Consider the following 23,677-nt stretch of genomic DNA (forward strand, 5'->3'; position numbering starts at 1 on the left):
GCAATGGATCCTCGACACCGGGGCGACGAACCACATGTCGATGTCTCGGGCCACCTTCACCGACCTGGACATGCAGACCTGCAGCACAGTGCATTTCGACGACGACTCCATCACGCGCATCGAAGGTTGTGGCACTGTGTTGTTCGCTTGTAAGAACGGCGAGCACCGTTCGTTCGGTGGGGTCTTCTTCATTCCCCAGCTCATGACCAATATAGTGAGCGTGGGGCAACTCGATGAGGGTGGCTATCAGGTGTTGATCGACGATGGAGTGATGACGATCCACGAGCCGGGATGACAATTGCTGGCGAAGGTGAAGCGCTCCCCGAACCACATGTATGTGCTCAACATCACCCTGGCGCGGTCGGTGTGTTTGGTGGCACACAGGGACGAGAACATCTGGAGGTGGCATGCTCATTTTGGCCATCTCAACTTCTCAGCGATGAATAAGATGGTGCGAGGGCTCCCCGAGATTGATCAGGTGGATCAGCTATGCGAAGCCTTCTTCATCGGGAAATAGAGGCGGACACCATTCCCAAACCACGCCAAGTATCATGCTGAGAGGGTTCTGGAACTGGTCCACTGGGACATCTGTGGGAAAATTTCACCTATAACACCGAGTAGTAACTAGTATTTCTTGCTTTTGGTGGATGACAAGAGCAGGTTCATGTGAGTGGCCTTACTGTCATCCAAGGATCGAGCACCCGAGGATATCAAGCACTTCCAGTCTGTTGCTGAGGAAGAGACGGGATACAATCTGGGTGCGCTATGCGCCAACCACGGCGGGGAGTTCACCTCAACAAACTTCCACGACTACTGCCTGGAGCACGGCGTGCGGTGACAGTAGACGGCACAGTACTCGCCACAGCAGAACGGCATTGTGGAACGCTGAAACACCACGGTGGTGGGAACAGCTCGGAGCATGCTTAAGGCAAAGAGGCTCTTGAGCTGGTTCTGGGGTGAAGTCGTGCTCACCGCAGTGTACGTCCTCAACCGATCGCAAACGAAGAGCGTGGAGGGGATGACCCCCTTCGAGGCCTGGTATGGGAAGAAGCCGGTGGTCCATCATCTGCGCACGTTCGGCTGCATCGTCTACGTCAAGAACACGATGCCGCACCAGAAGAAGCTCGATGATAGAGGCCGACGCATGATCTTCATCGGGTAAGAGCGAGGCTCCAAGGCCTATCGCGCGTACGACCCCTTCACGAAGCGTGTCCATGTGGAGCGATGAGGAAGGATGTGGCGTCATTGTCGACGGCTCCTTCACAGTGAAATATACTACCGTGCGTTGGCATGGTGGACTCAAGGACGTGCCTGCCGCACCTTTGGCATCACCACCCGCCACGCCTACTGCACTAGGTGCCGTGACATCGCCTCCTGCTGCGACACCTACAGTCCAGTACGCGTCGCCACCGGCTGAACTGGGAGATGAGCTGGATGCCGACCACGATGACAAGGTGCCACTACGGTTTTGTACAGTGGACAACATCATCGGGCTGACAGCGCCGCCGGTACGAATTGCATGAGCTGAAATATGGAGAGCTCCATGCGATGAGCATGGATGAGCCCACATCGTTGGTAGAAGCAAAGAGGCAGCCAAACTGGTGGAAGGCGATAGAGGAGGAGCTGTGGTCCATTGAAGAGAATCACACCTGGACGCTCACTAAACTACCACCAAGCTGGCGTGTGATCAGTCTAAAGTGGGTTTTCAAGGTCAATAAGGATGAGCACAGAGCTGTGGCGAGACACAAGGCTCGGCTCGTCGTCAAGGGGTACGCGCAGCATCACGGAGTTGACTATGACGAGGTGTTCGCTCCGATGGTGAGGATGGATGTGGTGCGCCTCCTCATTACACTTGCCGCTCATGAAGGGTGGGAAGTCCACCATATGGACGTCAAGTCTGCTTTCTTGAATGGCGACCTTCAAGAGGAGGTGTAAGTGGAGCAGCTGCCGGGCTTCGCCAAGGTTGGTAAGGAGCATCAGGTATTCAAGCTTTCAAGCTTCATAAAGCATTATATGGATTGCATTAGGCCCCACGGGCCTGGAATCAAAAGCTGGATGAGAGTCTAGTGTCTCTGAGCTTCAAAAGGAGTCCATCGGAGCATGCCATTTACTGCAAAGGTAAGGGGGCCGAGCAATTGGTGCTGGGTGTATACATTGGTCATCACCGGCACTAGCAGTTGTGGCATCCAGAAGTTCAAGAAAGAGATGAGTGATCTGTTCAAGATGAGTGATCTGGGGCTGTTGCACTACTATGTGGGCATTGAAGTGAAGCAGCAAGCTAAAGGCATCTTTCTCAGTCAAGGTGCATATGCAAAAAGAGTTCCGGAGAAAGCAGGAATGGCAGAATGCAATCCATGTCAAGTGCCCATGGAGTCACTACTGAAACTCAGTAAAGAGAGTGCTGGTTCACCTGTTGATGCAACCATGTACCGGAGTATGGCAGGGAGTCTCAAGTATTTGGTAAATACCCAGCCTAATCTTGCTTTTTCAGTTGGGAATTGCTGACAAACGGGATCGGTACCGCACCAGGCAGGATGTCCATGGTCGGGGCAGTGGTAGATGGGTGTGACGATATGGAGGTAGTAGGGAGCGGTGCCTGGGTGGTTGCACGGTCGACCAGGGAGTCAACGACAAGTGGGTGCTTGGCCGGTGGGCGCTCGACCAAGGAGCACTGGACCAGTTGGCACTGGACCAGGGGGCGCTCGACCAGTGGGAGCCTTGTCCAAGTGGTCAGACCCTCACACTCGATCAGGTGATCAGCGACCAGTGGGCGCTCGAATTGTGGGTGCTCGATCAATGGCAGAGATGCTAGGGTGGGCGCATGCTCAACCATAGGTTTAGTGACCTGTGGGAGCTGCACCATGGTCATAGCAGCAGGCTTAATAGCCCTAGGTGCGACAACAGGTGGTGGTGTAGCTGCTCTGAAAAAGTGGCGTTTTGACGTGAATCGATGCACATTCAATATTAGACCAAAAAAATCAAATGCATTAGGTGGTAGAGTATTTTTGTTAGCGAAGGGAGATGCCTCATCAAACGTCACTGAAAGGACAATAATGTCGCCTAGAGGGGGGGTGAATAGACGTTTTTACAAAAATTCAACCCTTTCTACCGTTGGCCTAAACTTGCAGCGGAATATAAACTAACGAGTTTTTCACAAGAGAAAAACCTCAATATGCTAGGCTCAACTAGTGCACAATCACCCTAAATAAGTGTGGAAATTACAATCCTAAGGTGACAAAAATTACTCAATTCTAGCTAGAGATATGCAATAAAACTTAAATTGAAAAAGGCTGAAAATACTGTTCATATGCCTGGAATTACTGTTCACCGGAGACTCCGGTGTAGTCCGGATACTCCGGTGTGTACAGGTCCGGAAACTCAGGTAAAGACCGGATTCTCCGGGTTCTGTACAGAACTGAGCCCGAAACTGAATAAAATTAATGAGTAGAGAGTTCTAGCTCAAACCAAGTGATGTCGTGTGTTCCCGGAGATGATTCCAAGTATATTCACGAAGAACCTACACTCAAATACACACAAACAAGTAGATCGAGCAATATGCACAAAGATTTGAGCAAGAACATAAAAGTAAGGAAACAAGAGAGGAGACACAAAGATTTGTTTCCCGAAGTTCGGATTCACCACCGTGAATCCTACGTCTCCGTTGAGAAAGCTCCAACGAGCCGGGTCTCTTTCAACCGCTTTCCTCGATCCACTAGCTTTATCTCTTTCCTTTCGGAGGCGAGATCGACCTTCACAAACTTTCCCGCGGCTCACCACACGCGCGGGAGCTCACCGGGCAACACCTAGCCGGCTAGGAGGCTTCACCTCCAAGAGTAACAAACGCTTCGAGAACTTCTTGTCAAGAACTCAAGTGCTCAAGATTGGATTTTAGCTCACATGCACTCAATCTCCCAATCTCACAACCCAACTCTCTTTTTTTTTCTCAAATCACACACTAGATTGGAGTGGGAAGGAGTTCTTTTGGCTCTAGAGGATGTTCTTTTCGTGCCCTTGCAGCAGCCCCAAAGGATGGGGTGAGTGGGGTATAAATAGCCCACTTCAAAAAACTAGTCGTTAGGCTCTTTTCTGGACCTTACCGGAGAATCCGGCCTACACCGGAGTTTCCGGCCACTCCAGGTACCGGAGAATCCTGTCTTCACCGGAGTCTCCGAGTACAGCACAGCTGACCTCCGAAAAACGGCGATAACTTTTGATTCCGGAGTCCGATTTTGACGATTTTGGACTCTATGGAAAGCTTATTCAGAGGGCTACACATCCCAACTGAATTCATGACCTAAAACACATAGGATCAAATTAGGAACACTCCAAAACCCATTTTGGACACTTCCGCACTTTCCGCTCCGGACTCTTAACAACAAACTCTCACTTTGGGTTTGGTTGGAAACTCTTGAGCACTGAGACGCGACAATTAGCTCATGTTGCATCCCTCTTAATAGTGCGGCATACCTATACTCAAATTCAAAGATAAAACTCGTTTGAACCACTTTGAGCATTTGAAAACTTTCAAGTACCGCTTCTTTTCTTTCAAACCTTGAGGGTTGCTAACTTCCATAAAATCTTCACTCCATCTCTTCTTGATTCTTCATATGATTTATGTGAATCATCCATAGCTTCCCATGGCCTCGCACGGTCCATCGGCGCAAAGCCTTCACTCGCTCTTCACCACCGCCTTGGTCCTTCGGCGCCAAGCCATTTACTTGCCCTTCACCACGGATGGTCCATCGCAGCCGAGTCTTGCTTGCCCTTCACCGTTTTACCATAGAAAATCACTTTGTATTCGACATCTTCAAGGAATTCACTTTTTCATATATGGAGTCCACTTTTGTTCTTCACTCTTGGCATATGTGATTTCAATTCAACTTATGCCTTCTTATAGATCCTAACCCCAACTCACTCTCAAGCACAAAGCACATGGGTTAGTCCATAAAACCTAAATGACAATATTTATACCTTAAGTTACTTGATCTCCACAAGTAACTTATTAGCCTTCATTTATATTGTCAATCTTCATATAGAACCTAACCCTACTCATTCTTAAACACATAGCACACGGGTTAGTCCATAAAACTCTATTAACAAGTCATACCTTTAGTTACTTGATCTCCACAAGTAACTTAGCCTTCAAGCTTATTGCTAATCTTATTGAGCTTCTTCTTCTTATGAGCATCACCAAGAGCTCATTTATTTAGATGCATATTTCTCCTCCATGCATCACATCCGAGCATCACCTAGAGCTCGTTCATCTCGATGTACTTTCAATCTTCTCATTCACCTAGAGTTCATACATGTCTCTTCACCTAGGCTTCACCTATTGAACAACCTACTAACAATCTCAACAACATTATTAGTCCGTATGTATTGTCATTAATTACCAAAACCACACATAGGGGCTAGATGCACTTTCAGTCACATGGCAGGAGATGATGACACGATTTGACAATGGATCAAAACAGCGGTAACCTTTGTGATTTGATGAATATCCAAGGAAGATGCAAAGGTTCGAATGAGGCGAGAGTTTGTGGGGAGCTGTAGCAGATAAGTTGGGGCAGCACTTGGAGCTGAACACACGAAGGTGATCATATGTGAGATGTACACCATACAAAGAAAAGAAAGGTGTGGAGTGTTTAGAGTCTTTGTAGGTAGGCGATTTAAAAGGTATGTAGCTGTGTGAAGTGCTTCGACCCAATAGGATAGCGGAAGGCTCACTTGAAATAGGAGGGAGCGCACAATATTATTGATGGTGTGAATGGTATGCTCGGCCTTCCCATTTTGTTGGGAGGTGTATGGACACAACATACGATGGTCAACGCCATGAGTGAGGAAGAAAGTGCAAGCGGAGGAGTTATCAAACTCCTAACTGTTATCGCATCGGATGCTTTTGATTGTCACGTCGAACTGAGTGGCAACGTAAGAGAAGAAATGAGATATGGTGGTAAAGGTATCGGATTTAAGGCGCAGAGGAAACGTCCAAAGAAAATAAGAGTAATCATCAAAAATGACCAAATAATATTTATAACCAGACACACTAGATGTCCAAAGGTCACAATGGAGTAAACCAAACTTATTGATAGCTCTAGAGGTGGATGTAGCAAATGGCAAGTTACATGACGACCAAGTTGGCAAGAGTGACAAAGAGAATCACCAGCAATTTTATTGTAAGTAATGGGGGAGATACTGGTGAGTTTGGAGATGATGTCGTGTTGTCACGTCCCGAAATCCATAATTGTGTGTTTTAATCCTAAAACATGCAATTTCAGCTTCATGTTCCAGTTTGGGTCACTGGAGCACTTCACTTTGAGTCAATGAGGTGGGAGAAGGAAAAACTAAGAGAAATAAAGGAGCTGGAAGCAAGTCTGGACTTTCCTCTAGGTAAATGGGGCCCACTTGGGTGGAAAATATCTCTCTATAAGTGGGCAACAGCTCTCTCTCCCCTAAAAACTTGCCCATACGTACTCCTCACCCACTCCACCATATAAGGCTTTTTGAGGAAGCAAGTTGGAGTTGGCTGTCTCTCTCACTCTCTCTCTTAGGCTCCCTTTTTCCCCTTTGGATCCCTACCTCTGGGAGCAAGATCAAGGTACGTATGTGGTACTCACGAGACCACCAGCTCAAGGACTACTCGTCCATCCAATTCATTTTCAGTTTCCCCGAAGGAATTCGAGCTGGTTCTGAACTTGTTTGGTGTTTTTTGGGAGAAGCAAGGAAGCAGCAGTTTTTCCTCTCTTCTCCAAGCCATTTTCCGTCGTTTCCTCCTTCAACTGGCGGTCACCAACCTCAGCAAAGGACCTTGGGTGAGTCTGCTAGGCTCCCATGGCAAGTATGCTCATTTTTGGTTGGATAGATCTTAAATCTGGAACTAGGGTTGCAAAGTTCTTAAAGTTCTGCAGTCTGTGAACAAATGAGGAATTATGTGGATTTGAGTTAGGAATCATGTTGCTAGGCGGTTGAGCAAAGTCTAGACCCTGTACACCCTTTCTAGGCATTTTTACTTTTGATTTAGAGAGACTCCCAGGTTAGTTTAGCCCAGTTTTTCCCTTCGTAATGGCTGCTGTTCTGGAGCTGCGCGAGGCTGATTTTACTGTAGCGACGAGTACTGTTCACCTGAGCACGAGCTCAGTCACCCACTCCCGAGCACCCCGGTACTGTTCACCCGAGCACCCCTAGTACTGTTCACCCGAGCACGAGCGCAGTCACCCCGAGCACTCCCGAGCACCCCGGGTACTGTTCACCCGACGACCCCGGGTACTGTTCACCCGAGCACGAGTACCGTCACCCCCGAGCACTCCCGAGCACCCCGGGTACTGTTCACCCGACGACCCCCGGGTACTGTTCACCCCGAGCACCCGAGCACGGTCGATCCCGAGGACCCCCGGGTACTGTTCACCCGAGCACCCCCGGTACCCGTGAGTACTGTTCATCCCGGGCACCCCGAGCACGGTTTATCAGGCTTTCCTGATAGCTGATAGCTTGTAAAATTCGTAGTTAATTCGTAGGAACTCCAAACTTTTTGAGATCACTTGGAAAATTCTGGTTTGGACAGTACGATCTTGGAATAATGTTGTCATGTATTGTGGAGCATATTTTTCTTTCATGATCGCACTTCATACATGCTCATTACATTGCACGCGTTGCTCTCTGTAGTGAACGCCGATCCGTCGATCCCGGAGGCCGTGGGCGATCGTGAGGCGTCCCACCTTTCTGATCCAGGGCAGCAAGGCAAGCATCGTTCATATTGCACTGTGTCTACTTGAAAATTTAATATATTATCTACGCTTATGTATACATTGCATGTGTCAGGTACTGAGTTGGGTAGAACCTATGCCGATGCATTATCCCATTTCGGTCACGTGTCATGTGTTGTTCCTAGGAGCCTAGTGGTGTCATCGAGGTCTAATTTTAGTTCGCTATGCTTAGTGGTACTAGGCTTTCCGGTAGAAGTCGACGACGGCGTCCACCGTTGTCGCGAGCCTAGGACTTATTACTTGTTCACACTTATGGTTGTGTTGATGATGAGTCGGTTTGGTGAGTGGTGAGTTGAGACGAGGTGTGGGCGGTATTATGGGTGTCATCTGCTCACGAGGAGTCCTCAGGCAGTTCGGGGAGGGAACCCGGACACCGTAGACCGCTGGCACCGGTTAAGCACCGATCATCGGTGTAGTCGGCTTTAGCACATACCTTACTCACCACATGCTGATATAATGGTAGGCGAGCCGATTACCTTCGCAGACGTGGTCATGTGGGCCTCGTCATAGACGGTGTGAGTCCGGTTTGAGTCCGGGCTTTTAGCGGTATTAGTTTGCTCGGGGAGTAGTTCTAATACCGCCGTGCCGAGCTATGGTTGATCCACATGGTTGGGCCTGGTTGGGAAAGGTTGTCACGGGTACCCCCTTGTGCGCATCTTAGCGGGTGGCACAAGCCGTATGGTCCCTGTGTCGTGTGGGTCCAGGAGTATCCCCCTGCAGGGTGTATAATCAGTTCGAACTGCCGCGCTCTCGGTCATGAGCATCGCTATCGCTTATCTCCACCGAGCGACCATATTTTGGTCGTAGAGTTTCGATGTGGGTTGTGGCATGGTTGGATTGGGGTGGTTTGGTCGGTATGTGGTTGGTGGTTTGGTGGGAATGGTTTGCTTTTATACACTTGTTGTTACATATCTGTTTTGATCAGGTGGTTGGCAGGGTTTGAGTTGGTGGTTGGTTAAGTCAGTTGCTTACACCTAGAGTCTAGGTTGCTTACCGCTTAATGAACTTAAACATGTCTTAATCCTTGCTACAGCTTTAAATGCATGATCCTTGGAGTCGAGAATATATATACTCATACTGTGTAAGACTTGCTAGTACCTTCGTACTAAGGGTGCTGCCCTTAAGTTGCTTTCAGGTTCGCAGGTTGGCGAAGAAGAGGCAGTGTTCGGCTACTTTGTGCCTGCCGATCAGGGTGGCGGGCAGGAGTAGCACCTTCTACTCCGAACTCCGGCGCTTTTGGTATGGAGCCTAAGGGCATACGGCTCCATACTCTTTTGTTGTATAGGTTTTTCTTCCGCTGCATAGTAGTTGTTGTTGTTCCTCTTTTGTTGTAAATTGTGGAAGCAGTTGCTTGTTTAATAATGGTAATCCAGTTTAATTATTTGCTCTCTATTAAACTGTGTTGTGATATTTGAGTTGGAAGGCATGTGTTCCGATCCTGGGCACAAAACACGTGCCGGGACTACCGGAATGGTATTCTGGTTAATCGTCGAGGTTGTGATTATGAATAATGATCCTCCTGATGATTAATTAGAATACTATTTGGACGGTTCCTCACACGTGTCCAGGATGTCTAAGGCAATGATGCAATAGTGTGGTGGGAGCAGTAGCTATAAGAGCACATGAGGCGGCTTCCGGTGCGTGGAAGGGGTATAGAGGTCCGGAGCTATTGCACCTGATGATCACGTTCTGGGACTGTAGATCCTTCACAAAGAGACTAAGCAGGTTAAACTCAACAGAGCAATTGTTGTCAATAGTTAAACTGGTGAACATATATAAGATTCTAGATAATGCTAGGAGTGACTAGAACATTATTAAGATGAAAATTGCCAGGTAAAGCTGTTGAGCCAGTAGAAGTGATGGGCAAAAGGGACCTGTTACCGATAACGATTGATGATGGAGTAAATGAATATGGCGAATGAAACAAGGATAGGTTACCGGAATTCGATGTCATGTGTGAAGATGCCCCAAAATCCATGTACCAGTTAGTCGTGGCGGGAGGAGTGGCGATGTACTCGTACTCGTGCGCAACGGCGATGGTCGGCGACAGCGGCAGAGGAAGAAGATTATGAGGAGGCCTTGTTTTTCTTCTTTGTTTTTGCTGTTCTTGTCGGGGCCTGGTTGTAAAATGGGGTGTAATGTGCTCCTAATTTAATATAAATCTCATCGCAAAAAAAGGTAGGTGTTCCACACCTTCTCAATCCATACCAAATATAAGACGTTATACACTAACGACGTACTTTCCTATCACTCTTTCATGTTTTGCCTTGCTTAGTTGCACTAGTAAATGAGCTCTAATACTACTTACTAGTATCTTCATTCATATGGCTCCTAAGTAATTGCTCAAGAGACAATGATTGAAGGATAAGTATGGTCGTGTTACACACCCCATTAATTATTATACGCCGAGTCTCAAATGACTTGCATTTTAGATCAGAGGGGTATCTTAGTACGTACTTTGGTTTAATATTTTTAGATGTTGTTTCAGATTTGACGCGCTTTGGACGAATTCTAGATTGAAGCTCCGAAGAAGATAGGAAGGGAAGTGGTAATCTGTAGCACACAAATGGCTCTTCGCCTCTTCGGGAACTTGGGGGGCCATAGTAGGAGCTCGGAGCGCACAATGACGAGTAATGCAGACGCTGATAACACAGCATTATTTGGATGCGCAGATGTTGACGAGTAGTGCAGACGTGGATGACACAGCACGTTCATGTCGTGCAAACGTGATCGCAGAACCATACAATATAGTCAAAAACAGGTTGAACATAACCAGTAAAGAAAAAGAAATGAAAAGGAGAAACATCGATACTCGTGGCCATGGCCATCGTTGACCACAATAAAAATAGCCGAACGAACCATTGTTGCCGTCTGATATGACGTTCAGCGAGATGCGCAATTGACCCCTCTATATATATATATATACTTATTGTAGTTCATATCTGCGCATACCTCACATGTGGTAACTTATAATATTTTGGGTTGTAACTCACAGTGTTTTGGGTTGTAACTGGGGGATGTGCGCAGTGTGAATAATAAGTTGTAACTCACAGTGTTAGCTTCTCGTATTGCAATTATGCATTTGTGTACCTGAAGTTGTAACCGGTCTACCTAACATGTTGTAACTCATAGTATTTTGAGTTATAACTGTGGGATATGCGTAGTACAAATAACAAGTTGTAACTCACAGTGTTAGCTCCTCGTGTTGCAATTATGTATTTTTTGACGTGAAGTTGTAACTGGTCATGTTAGTTGTAACTCATAGTGTTTTGGGTTGTAACTAGAGGATGTGCGCAGTGCGAATAACAAGTTATAACTCACAGTGTTAGCTTCTCGTGTTGCAATTATACATTTCTGGGCGTGAAGTTATAACTGATCTACCTAACAAGTTGTAACTCACAGTGTTTCGGGTTGTAACTGGGGATATGCACAGTGCAAATAGCAACTGTGTAGCGCAGAATAGCCTCGCCGTGTATATACACATGTAAGTCTATTTTGCGTCTAGACGCTGAACAAGTTTGCTTTGTGCTATTGCGATCGGCCTTACTGCTGATGTCTTTCATAAGTCAACAAATCAAGAGTCAATCCGTTGATGCAACATACACATCCAAACCCACCCATTAGAGTTGATTTGAATTATTAAAATGCAATATCTCTAGAAACACATATTCGATTTTTGATACATTTGAAACATATTGTTAGAAAAAATACGCTTAACAAAATGAAATCCATGAAGGCTATATTTTGATGAAGTTTTAGGATTGTTATACAATTATAATATGGTAGACATCCAGTTGTGCTTTATGCTATACTGCAGTTACCACTTATATTGTAGTTGTAATTCAGAGACAATCAAGTTACAACATGCTGAACAACATAGTTACAACATGATAGATACTCTAATTATAACATTGTCGAGTGAGTACTAATTACAACATGGTAGTTACTCTAATTATAATATAGTGAATATTATAGTTATAACATGGTAAACAATCTAGTTACAACATGCATTATCGAGTATGAACTAGTTATAATATGGTATACACTCTAATTGCAATATACTGAACAATATAGTTACAACATTATAGTTGCGCTTTGTACTATACTGTAATTACAACTTAGGTTGTACTTGTAATTCAGAGACAGTTGAGTTACAACATGCAGAACATCATAGTTACAACATGGTAGATACTCTAGTTACGACAATATAGATACAACATATTAGACACTCTAGTGATGATAATACATTATCAAGTGAGTATTAGTTACAACACGATAGATACTCTAGTTATAACATAGTAAATACTCTAGTTGCAACATAATAGTGGAGTGTGAACTAATAACAATATGATAGATACTCTAGTTACAATATACCGAATAATATATCATTTCATGATTATGAGTTACTATCAATTACGACAAGGAACGCTTCTAAGATAAAATCATATCTATCACGAATTAGGATTAGTTACAATTAGGTTCTCCACAAGGTTTTCGATACTTGCGATAATTTTTTTCATAATTACTATTGTTGTTACTATATAGTTGAGATCGTTTATACTATTGAATTACGATAAGGTATTGTTCACTAAAATTTCATAAAATCACGATCATATTCGCTACAAGTTGCTACCAATTACAATATGAGTATTCCTGATTACTATCATATACAACACGAATTATTATCAGTTATGGTTAGGTTACCTAATAAGGTATACTACGAGTAACGATCAATTATGATTTAGTTACAACTAATTATCACGCTTTGTTGCAATAGTTATAATTAAGAATAGTTATGATTATCAGATAACGACTAATCTACATGTCAGTTACGACCTGTAACAATGCTAAGTTACTATGGTTATCACTGAAAATAATGTTAAAAATCACTACAGTTACATGAGATTGTTAAAACGATTACAACTAGCTTTAAACATGTCAGTTGCGACAGGTTAGTAACTATTATTGATGTGATGGTAACGACAATTACGATTGTCAAAACTCTAAAATTACTATTCCTACTAATTGTAATCAATTGTAACTCCCTCCGCTATTCAATTACTACTGTCTTCTCTGTTATCTCTCTCAAATGAGTACAACTCTAAGTACGTCCAAAATTTGCAGGATACATGTTGGTGGTAGGTGGGAAGCTAAGTTGGTTAGCACGCAGGATGTCCTAGCTAAGTTGGTTGGCACTCATGAAGATAAACTTGGCTCCATGAGTTGGCTAGGCGTAACATAAACTATAGTTAAACCTAAACACATAATAGATATACAGTTCAGATATAGTCTATCCACGAAGAAACAAGACATAATACCATCTTTTGTGAATGTAACTAACTCGAGCGATGAAGAATCCAAGCAACCGAATGCAAAAACAAAACGAAAGCAACAGCACACAGAAACCTCTCAGGATGCAGGAATCTTGGAAGCTGGAACACTTTAGTCCTGAGGGGAAGCACTAGATGGCCTCTGCAGCTTTAAATTTTAATCCAGTACACCCACTTCGATAACGTGGTAGTTGGTTCCAATGAAAAACGTGACTATATGCAATTCTGACTTTTCTACAAACAACTCTGAAATATGGCAGTTCCAAAAGAAAAGGTTTGGAAACCTTTAAACGCCATTAAAAAACCGACTAAGTTGCAACAATTTGCTACCATATAGCAAGGTTTCAGTTGCAGAACAATCGGCTTTAAAATCAACAGGACAATCCCACAGGACATTGCTACATCAGCAGGAGCATCCATGAAGAAAATAATGTTCATCACTACGAGGAAATATTACTACCTGCTGGTGAAGCAATTCTTTGTCTTCCATGAACTGCCATTGTTAAGGAGCTACTGTAACGACCTCCACATCCTGCATGCTGGAATTCCTTATAGAGTATTGGAATGTCCATCCATGGCATGCCCCGGCATGCACTCCTTTCCTGTTGATTGCAAATACAGCACCAATAAAATCTGGGTATTTGCGGGAAATTCTTGATATAGCATCCATGGTAGCATCCCGAGGTTCCATCCCTCGTCGCATGCTCTCTACTACTTGATAGCTGCAACAAAATTTGTAATAAGATTGCCAAGAAGTGCATGAGACTTTGGATAAACTCGGGCTTGTGTCAACATAGCTAGCATCGGCTTAAACTAGCAGGCCCACACTAATAGTGTGGCTAGCTTTGCTGCTGTATTTTATCACGATAACATTGGTTAAAAATTAGTCCTTTTTATTATTTATTTTATTTTATTTAGACTCTTTATTTAGATATTTTGCTACCCAAACCGTATGAAAATTTTCCATAATTTTCAATTCCAAATTTAGCTATTTATTAATCGTATTTGATATGGACTATTTGGTTTAATTTAGACCGTTAGATGTTTATAACAACAAGTGGTCTAGATCATTTTCTTTTTTCCGATTAACGTGGTAATTTTTGCGATCTTGAGAGCAAATATAGTGGCTCCTTTTAACACTTAAATAATAATATAGTAATAGATACACGTCACCAGTGATAGTGTTTAAAAGTGGATGTACAAAGATGGTTACTATTGCATATTATCAGATCCTAGGACGTACTCTTGAAATAACATGAGAGAAGTTCATAATAACCAGAGAACAGCACTCCACCATCTTACTCTCAAAGAATTGCTAGACATCACACTGAACCATCTTTTTTCTAATAGCAATAAATTTTTAACACAAACCATTTCATCATTACCATGGAAGGAAGCGCATCATAATATCACCATCGCCAGTTGTTCCACAAGCCCCCACTTCGTCATCACCATACGAGGAAGATTCAGTACCATGTATCAAGATAAAAACTAATAATTCTTCACCAAGTTCATCCTGTTGTCAAACATATAGAGCATTTATAATATGGATTGGGGAATTAATTGACCCCTTGTGGAAAGATGAATTCGTATGGATTTTTCTATGAGTTTACAAAGATGGATAAGCGGGTGCCATGCCAGGCAAAGTGGCCTATAGGCTTAGCAGCAGTTCAGTGGGCAACATTTAGGTTTCTAGGGAATTAATGGATTCCACAAACTCATAGAAAGGAGGCCTAGTCTCGAATGTTTCAGAATATAGTAAAAAATGATTTTGCACGTGTAACAAAAATGCAAAAAACATAACATAGATGGTAGATAAAAAAAGATAAGAGGAAAAGTGGCGGATTTACATCATTATTCAGCACAGAAAATTGGAGAGATGCATCAAATGGTAAGACCGCTACATAGAAACTAGATCCATGAAATGAGCGGAGAATAACACGCGACAGCTACAGTGAGAGAAAAAAAAAACTAGCAGTCCAGCTAAAGACGGGTCTGTGCTAGATTGTGATGTGAAGTCACCTGATAGCAGGCAAAATGCTCACCTTCCAGGAATTTTAAATGCAGCACCATTGGTTGATGTGCCAACTGCTATGTGACCAATCTAAAGGAAACAACACTAATATTAGTTTTACAACAATAGAAAGAGTCAAATAATACTAAATGCAACAGCCACCTTGTCAATCACGGCCATAGAGATTGTGTCATTGTTGTGGCGATTAATATCACTTTCGAACCATCCCTGGCAGACAACTCCTTGACTCCCCTCTACCTCATGCTTTAAAGAATCCTCAGTTTCCACTGACGCTAAATTGATAGGACGGTATGGGCCACAGGTACCAACAGGAGCAACACTTTTTCAGAAGTTAGGTTGGCAGTTGTTCTGTCTCAGCCCATTTCTCGATTGACTCTGGTGAACTGAGGTTAGTTGGTCCGGGAAGACCCATTGAAATTGCAAAGTATGCTTGCTGTGCTCCATGACCAACTTTGCTGCCTTAATTCCATCCCTGATATATCTCATGGCAGCCACAGCTCCAATTTCCATTGTTGATTGCCAGTTTCCTTAAGCGAAAATAATGCAGTATATTACATCCACAATGAAAGTATGAATGATGGAACAAAATTTCAGCGTATACTGCAGCATGAGTAGGTAGAACAGCTGTTACCACATTCATGATAAGAGCATCTAACGTAGTTTCGCCATTCTCATCTGGACTTCCACTTGGACCAACTGTGTGAAGTGTGAGTTAGTTAAAATCACAACCAGGTTGACTGATTCATGGGGCATGCTAAAAATAGGCAGGTTGTTCAAATAAATAAGATGTGGACAAGGAATTCTGTTTTACCATTACTATCTATAAATGGATTAGGAGTTAAAACACTACTAACAAATGGGGAGTATTTCTGAACAAAGAAGCATTAATTATCTGATCATATCATAGCAACTGCACTTCATATTATCTTCACAATGTAAGCACAAACATTCAAGGATTTGTGTGTGAATTGATCATCTTTGGAATTGAGTAAGAACAGACTAGTGTAGCCAATGTAACACCTCAATTCCTTCTTATTGCTTAGATTAACATCTCATATTCACAATTATTTGGTTTTGCTGACTCAAAGTAAATTAAACCCCAAGAAGTATGAAGACAGGCACATCATTACAGAGTACACTCCATACTTCTATTAGAGAAAAAGACAATGCACTTTAGATATTATGGGCATGTATCTTTAGTATTGTCAACGAAATGAGGCCAAATCACTGAAAAGATCCTATTTAAGCCCTGCAGCTAGTGAATAGTATATGTATTAATTTCATAAAAAATGAAAAGTATTTTGATTCTTTGTACAGATACTCAGGGGAACTCAAATGAGATCAAATGGTTTTTATGAGAGATATATTTGGCGGCAAGCATGCTCAAATGTTAAATTATGATAGACTCATGGCAGCAAGCGAATATATGGTCTACGGGGAGGTCCAAATCCACTTTGCTATACTGCTATACAAATTTTAAAATAATTCCATGCATCAGCTCTTATGATGGCACCTGGAAAAAAGACAGCCCTTATGAAGGCACCAGGCATTGACCCACTAAACCGACATATCTGACAGTGAAGAGGATAACACAGGAACAATTATTTGCATCTAATACAGGCAGCAATATTGGAACAGAACTACAGAAAACACTGATGCAAGCAGCAATGCGTCCATTGAACTTCAGATAAACCTGATGCAAACCATCAACCATTGGAGTATTTTAACAGTTCAATTGGGATTGTCAGATTTTCGATTATGATTCCTGATGTTACATCGTGTTTCGAAGCTAGTTGATATGGCTTCCAGTCTGTTGTTAGTGTATCGATATACTTGATATAGCAACACCACTGTTTCCACCTATCTTAGCGACCTAGTGAGCTACAATTGTGGCCTCGCTCGATGTTGCAAGCAACTGACCTGTGCCATCGCAGCGGAGCACCTCGCACGCGGAGGAGCCGGAGACGACAGCATCCACGGCCGAACCCCCTCCATCACCGGCCGAAACCACCTCCCACGCATCCCTGAACGGCCAGGTGCTCACCACCACCGGAACCACCCTGCCCCCTTCCCCCGCGCCTCCGCCACCCACCGCCTTAGTTAACCCCCAAACCCCCAGCAATCCATCATCAACGATATCACCACAACCCAATCCAAATTCCACAAACCGAATCCAATCGAATCTACACTTACCAAGCGCCAATTGAACCGTAGCAGCAGGAGCCCTAGGAGAAGCCGCACGGAGCTCCGCCGGTCCGCCCCATGGAATCCATGGAAGCTTGCGGTTGACCGGTTACAGTGGTGGGAGCTCACAGGCGCCTTGTGGTGGTGTCCTGTCCCACATGTCAGTGGGCTGGCAGGGTGAGAAATCCATGCGGGTCCCACGTGTCGGTGAGCTTTCCGCGTTTGTATAGGTTTCCGCTACCACCCACAGGTGACCCCCGAATACCCTAGTGGCGGCGGCGGGGATGGATGAGCGAAGCGGCGGCGGTGAGGAGGGCATGTGGCCGTGGTGGGCAGCGGCGAGCGCGTCCCAGGCGGGGGCCGGGGTGGCCTGGTTCCGGCGGGGCATGGGCGGCGCGGCGGTGGCGATGCCGTTCAAGGCGTTCGCCATCGCCTCCCTCTTCGTCGGCGCCGGCGCCACCGCCGTAGCCGCCGGAGTGCTCGCAGCGGGCGTCGGATCGGTAAGACTCGGCTCCCACGCGGGTGAATCCTGCGAGTTTGCCGCGGCGAATTTACACTGATCTGGCGCGTATAAACTGTGTGTCTGCACTCTGCAGGTGGAGGAGATGAAGGGCGTGGGCGCGAGCATCCGGAGGTGGATGGGAGCCCCTCCTCGCCGAGTGGAAGGAGACTAACCAGCAAGCGCATTGCAGCTGTGAGCTTTCCTATGAAACTAGAACGGCGAGAGCTGGAGGTGATGCGGATTGCTTCACTTCACATCTGAGTGCTAGGCGTGTGTCATTCTAAATTTGAAGTGTAGAGGACTAATAAGATCACTGTTGTGCTACCTTGCATCACAAGCTCAAATTTTTTATCTTGAAATTCAGCTCCGCATCGTTGATTTTTGCCCCCAAATGTAATCTAGCCGAAACCAATTTTTATCAAGATCTCTGACCAGATGGGTGATTGGAAGGATCGCTGGTTGCTGACCGGACGGCAATCGAACGCCTGAATTTTGTCCGCTCGCAACAGCGAAATATTTCCAGGCACGATGTGTCCGGAGGCTAGATGACACCGAACATCCTCGGCCGCGGAAATCGGAGGTCGTGGGGTGGAGGAACGGTTAACCGCGCGGGTTCGTGCGCCCGCTCGGGGCACGCCCCTTCGCGAATCAAACTCGTCCGTCGGATCCCCATCCGACGCTCCCCGTCCGCGCCACGTGCGCCATCCTCCCCCGCTGCCTGGGCCCATAAGAAGCTCGACTAGGCAGCGCTTTCCGGAACACGTCCCTGCGAGATCGCGTTGCTCTATGTCGAGGGAGGCAATGGCTGGAGCACCTGGCGGCGCCCGCCGGCGGGGCGGCAGCAGAAGGGACGCGGCGAACGGGGACGCGGCGCGGAAGGGGGCCTGGATGGCGGAGGAGGACGAGGTGCTGCTGGAGCACGTGCGCACGCACGGGCCCCGAGAGTGGAGCTCCATTCCATCCAAAGGCCTCCTGCCGCGCTCCGGCAAGTCCTGCCGCCTCCGCTGGGTCAACAAGCTCAGGCCCAACCTCAAGACGTAAGCGCGAATCCTCTCTTTGCTTTGATCCAGTCCTCGTCTTCTCTTTCGAGTTTCTGTGCACTGGGAAGGCTGAACTGCATTTGCAGTAGTATAATTGGAGTGATGCTAGTTGGTGGAACTGCATTTTGCCTGGGTTTAGGCTGCATCGATCCCGAACCATCCCTCGTGTATAATCTCTGCCTAGTGCGACGCATTGCCCTGGATTGTTTGCCTTCTGCGTTTTGTGCACGGCTGATTCACAAATTCGCAATGGAAATGCGATGAACTTCTTGCGACAGTGGCTGCAAGTTCTCCGCAGAGGAAGAGCGGGTGGTGCTCGAGCTGCAGGCGCAGTTCGGGAACAGGTGGGCGAGGATCGCCACCTACTTGCCGGGCAGGACGGACAACGACGTGAAGAACTTCTGGAGCGCCCGACAGAAGCGGCTCGCCAGGCTCCTGCGCACGCCTGTCCCCGGCGGGTCCGGCAAGAACAGCAGGGCCAAGGCGCCTGCTGCCTCTTCCATGGAGTCGCCACCCGCCGTGGTAAGCACTTGCAGCTCACATTGGTCACTCCTTTTTTTTCGAGCAAAATTGGTCACTCCTTTTCTTCACTACTCAATAACGATATCGTTCGGTGGAAGGATCATCTGCGGTATACATTCGCTAGTCTCCAGTGTACAATTGTTTCTTTTCTTCATATGAATATGAATTTCTTGATGGAAATATGTGATGTCATCAGGGTCCCTGCCCGGATCAAGTTCCATACGAGGGCGGCTCCTCCAGTGGCCACCAATGCTTAGCGGCGACACCGTTCATAGACGCCCAGAATGCTGCACTAGTCCTGCATGATCAGACAGGCTCTGGACTTCTCGGTTTCAAGGGAACGCTGGCGCCGGTCGCTCCGGCCACCGACAGCCATGCGTGCTCGTCAAACGCAGCCCCATTGCCACCGGAGCTGCCGTTCGATCAGCCTCCGTACCCTCTGCTCGACTTCCCGGGGATGCCGGAGAGCTGGGACATGGCTCCCGGGTTCGTCAACGCCGGCGGCATGTATAATCTCGCCTACCAAGAGCTGCTTCCGGTGATGCAACCCGGTCCGAAGATGCTCCCGTTCTTCGGTATGGAGTTCCAGCAGGATGGCGTCAAGGCCGAGCCTCCGGACGCGCCCGACGACTTCTTCGACGACCTCCCGCCGGACTTGTTCAGCTCTCTTGATCAGCTGCCCCCGCCATTGTTGCCGCCGGCGACGAAATCTGAATTTTGAGATTGGACTGTTCGATGGAGGAGTGCCTTGGTTGCCATCATCCTTTTTCTGGTTGTGCATTTGGACTGCCTGTTCTGACACAGCTGACAAGTACTAGCGGCCGCTGGAAGTTGTATCTTCGGTTGCAACCTACTAACAACCTTGCAATGCTCAGATTGAGCTTTGTATTAGACATGGAAAGTGACGATGTTTCTATTCTAAGTACTAGATGCAGAAAATAAGGTGCATAAATGTCTGTATAATTCATCATGGTGTAAAATCGATCGCTATCAATGCAGTACAAGATATCCAAGAAGATTAGCATGCAAGTATATAACAGTGTGTGTTCCATTTGGGTCGGTGTTATTGTACTGCTACTTCAGTTTGGAGTTCCTGAAGAAGTAAACTAGCAAAGTTTTCAGGATAAAATGAGGTGTGCCATTCTGTTATTAATATAAGTTGACAGGTTTGGCATCAAATGGTTGCTCAGGTTACTGATGAATGTATGGTGACACGTCGTAGCTTGAGGTTGTCCTCTCGTGACTACATGAGAAGCACCAACAAATGACTCAAGCCATAACAATGTTCAATTCAGATATTGTTTTCTAAATAACTCCTTGATTATTGCTTTCCCTAAAAAAACAAAAACTCCTTGATTATTGCTTCCCCATAAGAAGGATCATACCTAAGGTGTTATGCCGTGCGGTCCTCAGAATGCTCTAGGTTCATCAAACAACAACAGCAACAAAAGCATATGGCCATTCCGAAGTATGCAAAAGGAGGGACGAAAGAGAGGTCCCGGCCATTACAGATATATGGCTCATTTTTCTCCCTGATCGTGTTAACAATAGTTCTAACACGCTCTTCATCTCTCTATCCCTCGTGTCTCTAGGCTCCCCACTAAACTAGTGGTTTCAGGGTTCTCACCGTGTAATTCATATCTAGCCAGTATATTCCACCAAGCAGCACCATTTTGCCCTCCAGTTGAATAGATTCAGGTTTAGCTCCAGCGATGCTGCTAGCATGCTACATTTCTAATCCTACGGGAAGGCCCTTTATTAGTGATGGATTAGAGGCTGTGTGTATCAAGTGGTGCAGAGGACAGAACGATTTTCCGTTATCTAAAGAATTAGAGATGGATTAACGTGCATCATCTTCTCTGACGAATGTTATGGCTCTGTGCAATCAAAATTCTCGCCAGCTTACTCAGGAACCTCTGACCATATATATCTTGTGCCATCAGAATGGTGTCAGAGGTCTTTTGAGCTATTACGCGCTTCTGAGTGGATGTTTGCTAAAAAAGAGAGAAGAAAATCAAAACGTAGATTGTCTTCTGGACTGGTTGAGAAATTCGTCATTGCGAGACCAATATCCATAGTACCGAACGAGCATAACACAGTTATCAATGTATTTCAATCCTATCCATCGAATATCTCATTCCAGCGGGATCTAATCGCCCTAAAATTGATAGCGTGGACCGTGGAATGAGTTGCTTTCACACCTTATCAACATCACTTTATCACAAGAGCCTGATGAATTTTGCTACAATTTAAACCAACCTGAAAAATTATCTATGAGCTCCCTTTATCAGGCACTTATACATAGTGATGCACCCATAATGAACAATCAACTTTGAAACTAAAAGTACTCTTAAAAATCAAACTTTCTTATATTACTTATGTAAAGGTACTACTAACTAAAGATAATTTAATCGAAAGAGAATGACAAGGAAGTTAGAAGTGTTGTTTTTATTATAAAAATAAGATGACTAAGCACTTTTTTATTGTCATTTTACCAGATCTGTATGGTTCATCATCCAATTGACTTGAATCTTTACCCACCGTGTAATGCACCAAACATGTTTGAAATTTGGCTCGTGGTCGTACTGAAAAATGGAAAGCCAAAATAATAGTTGCGACGGTAGCTTTTTGTTGGTCGCTATGCTATGCACAAATAACATTGTTTTTAAGAAGAGAAAAAATAATTGTCCTTTACTGATTATTTACACTTGTATGTAGAGATCGAGAATGAACTCTTATGCAATTATATCATCTTGATATAACAATGATGGTCAATAAAGCTTTCACTACTACATAATAGACCTTATATATTGGTTCATCACTGTCGGTTACTTACGACCCGACAGTTATAGGGTATCACCGTTGGTTCATATCAAGGATCAATACTGAAAGTGTATTAAAAAATAACCGACAGTGAAACATGACTATTACTACCGGTTTTTCTTATGAACCGACAGTAATATGCTGACTATCACTGTTGGCTCTAGCCACGAACCGACAGTGATAGTTTGTCAAGTATCACTATCGGACTGTGACACGAACCAACACTAATAATATATGATAACTTATCTTTAAAAAATCATAATCTTTTCGTACGAAGTTGGATAGAGACAAACTTTATAAAAAACTATAGCCATCGACGACATCTACAACTTTGTAGCTAAAAACTTTTTCATTTGAAGTCATTAGATGTTCAAATAATCATTTGAAGTTTCAGATATAAGAGATCAAAATGGTTGCATATGCTATTTTTATCACAAGTACTTATGTGGTGGGATGGTTCCACCAAGCAGCACCATTTTGCCCTCCAGTTGAATAGATTCAGGTTTAGCTCCAGCGATGCTGCTGGCATGCTACATTTCTAATCCTACGGGAAGGCCCTTTATTAGTGATGGATTAGAGGCTGTGTGTATCAAGTGGTGCAGAGGACAGAACGATTTTCCGTTATCTAAAGAATTAGAGATGGATTAACGTGCATCATCTTCTCTGATGACTGTTATGGCTCTGTGCAATCAAAATTCTCGCCAGCTTACTCAGGAACCTCTGACCATATATATCTTGTGCCGTCAGAATGGCGTCAGAGGTCTTTTGAGCTATTACGCGCTTCTGAGTGGATGTTTGCTAAAAAACGAGAGAAGAAAATCAAAACGTAGATTGTCTTCTGGACTGGTTGGGAAATTCGTCATTGCGAGGCCAATATCCATAGTACCGAACGAGCATAACACAGTTATCAATGTATTTCAATCCTATCCATCGAATATCTCATTCCAGCGGGATCTAATCGCCCTAAAATTGATAGCGTGGACCGTGGAATGAGTTGCTTTCACACCTTATCAACATCACTTTATCACAAGAGCCTGATGAATTTTGCTACAATTTAAACCAACCTGAAAAATTATCTATGAGCTCCCTTTATCAGGCACTTATACATAGTGATGCACCCATAATGAACAATCAACTTTGAAACTAAAAGTACTCTTAAAAATCAAACTTTCTTATATTACTTATGTAAAGGTACTACTAACTAAAGATAATTTAATCGAAAGAGAATGACAGGGAAGTTAGAACTGTTGTTTTTATTATAAAAATAAGATGACTAAGCACTTTTTTATTGTCATTTTACCAGATCTGTATGGTTCATCATCCAATTGACTTGAACCTTTACCCACCGTGTAATGCACCAAACATGTTTGAAATTTGGCTCGTGGTCGTACTGAAAAATGGAAAGCCAAAATAATAGTTACGACGATAGCTTTTTATTGGTCGCTATGCTATGCACAAATAACATTGTTTTTAAGAAG

At 44.8% G+C, this 23,677-nt stretch overlaps 3 protein-coding genes and 1 pseudogene across 3 annotated transcripts; 3 read left to right on the top strand and 1 right to left on the bottom strand.

The window, feature by feature from the left end:
- The first annotated feature begins 2,100 nt into the window (after positions 1-2,100).
- Positions 2,101-2,505, top strand: LOC133925573 (uncharacterized mitochondrial protein AtMg00810-like). Its single transcript, XM_062371452.1, has one exon. The coding sequence runs from the start codon at positions 2,101-2,103 to the stop codon at positions 2,503-2,505; it is 405 nt and encodes a 134-aa protein (XP_062227436.1).
- A 10,683-nt stretch (positions 2,506-13,188) lies between these two features.
- Positions 13,189-17,549, bottom strand: LOC133925574 (probable isoaspartyl peptidase/L-asparaginase 3; annotated as a pseudogene).
- On the top strand, positions 17,543-18,196 carry LOC133924703 (uncharacterized). Its single transcript, XM_062370359.1, has 2 exons — positions 17,543-17,812; positions 17,909-18,196. The coding sequence occupies exons 1-2, from the start codon at positions 17,597-17,599 to the stop codon at positions 17,984-17,986; spliced, it is 294 nt and encodes a 97-aa protein (XP_062226343.1). The 5' UTR covers positions 17,543-17,596; the 3' UTR covers positions 17,987-18,196.
- A 118-nt stretch (positions 18,197-18,314) lies between these two features.
- On the top strand, positions 18,315-20,477 carry LOC133924702 (probable transcription factor MYB58). The gene is made up of 3 exons (XM_062370358.1): positions 18,315-18,851; positions 19,133-19,376; positions 19,573-20,477. Exons 1-3 carry the CDS (start codon positions 18,601-18,603, stop codon positions 20,095-20,097), a joined length of 1,020 nt encoding a protein of 339 aa, XP_062226342.1. The 5' UTR covers positions 18,315-18,600; the 3' UTR covers positions 20,098-20,477.
- Positions 20,478-23,677: the final 3,200 nt, after the last annotated feature.

Source organism: Phragmites australis, chromosome 7 (assembly GCF_958298935.1).
Source record: "Phragmites australis chromosome 7, lpPhrAust1.1, whole genome shotgun sequence".
In the NCBI taxonomy this organism is placed as follows: domain Eukaryota; kingdom Viridiplantae; phylum Streptophyta; class Magnoliopsida; order Poales; family Poaceae; genus Phragmites; species Phragmites australis.

Bases quoted from the DNA above. Each gene is read 5' to 3' on its own strand.
- LOC133925573 (XM_062371452.1), top strand. From the start codon at position 2,101: ATGCCATTTACTGCAAAGGTAAGGGGGCCGAGCAATTGGTGCTGGGTG.
- LOC133924703 (XM_062370359.1), top strand. From the start codon at position 17,597: ATGGATGAGCGAAGCGGCGGCGGTGAGGAGGGCATGTGGCCGTGGTGG. The intron at 17,813-17,908 runs GTAAGACTCGGC...TGCACTCTGCAG, and splicing joins TCGCAGCGGGCGTCGGATCG to GTGGAGGAGATGAAGGGCGT.
- LOC133924702 (XM_062370358.1), top strand. From the start codon at position 18,601: ATGTCGAGGGAGGCAATGGCTGGAGCACCTGGCGGCGCCCGCCGGCGG. The intron at 18,852-19,132 runs GTAAGCGCGAAT...TTCTTGCGACAG, and splicing joins CTCAGGCCCAACCTCAAGAC to TGGCTGCAAGTTCTCCGCAG. The intron at 19,377-19,572 runs GTAAGCACTTGC...TGATGTCATCAG, and splicing joins TGGAGTCGCCACCCGCCGTG to GGTCCCTGCCCGGATCAAGT.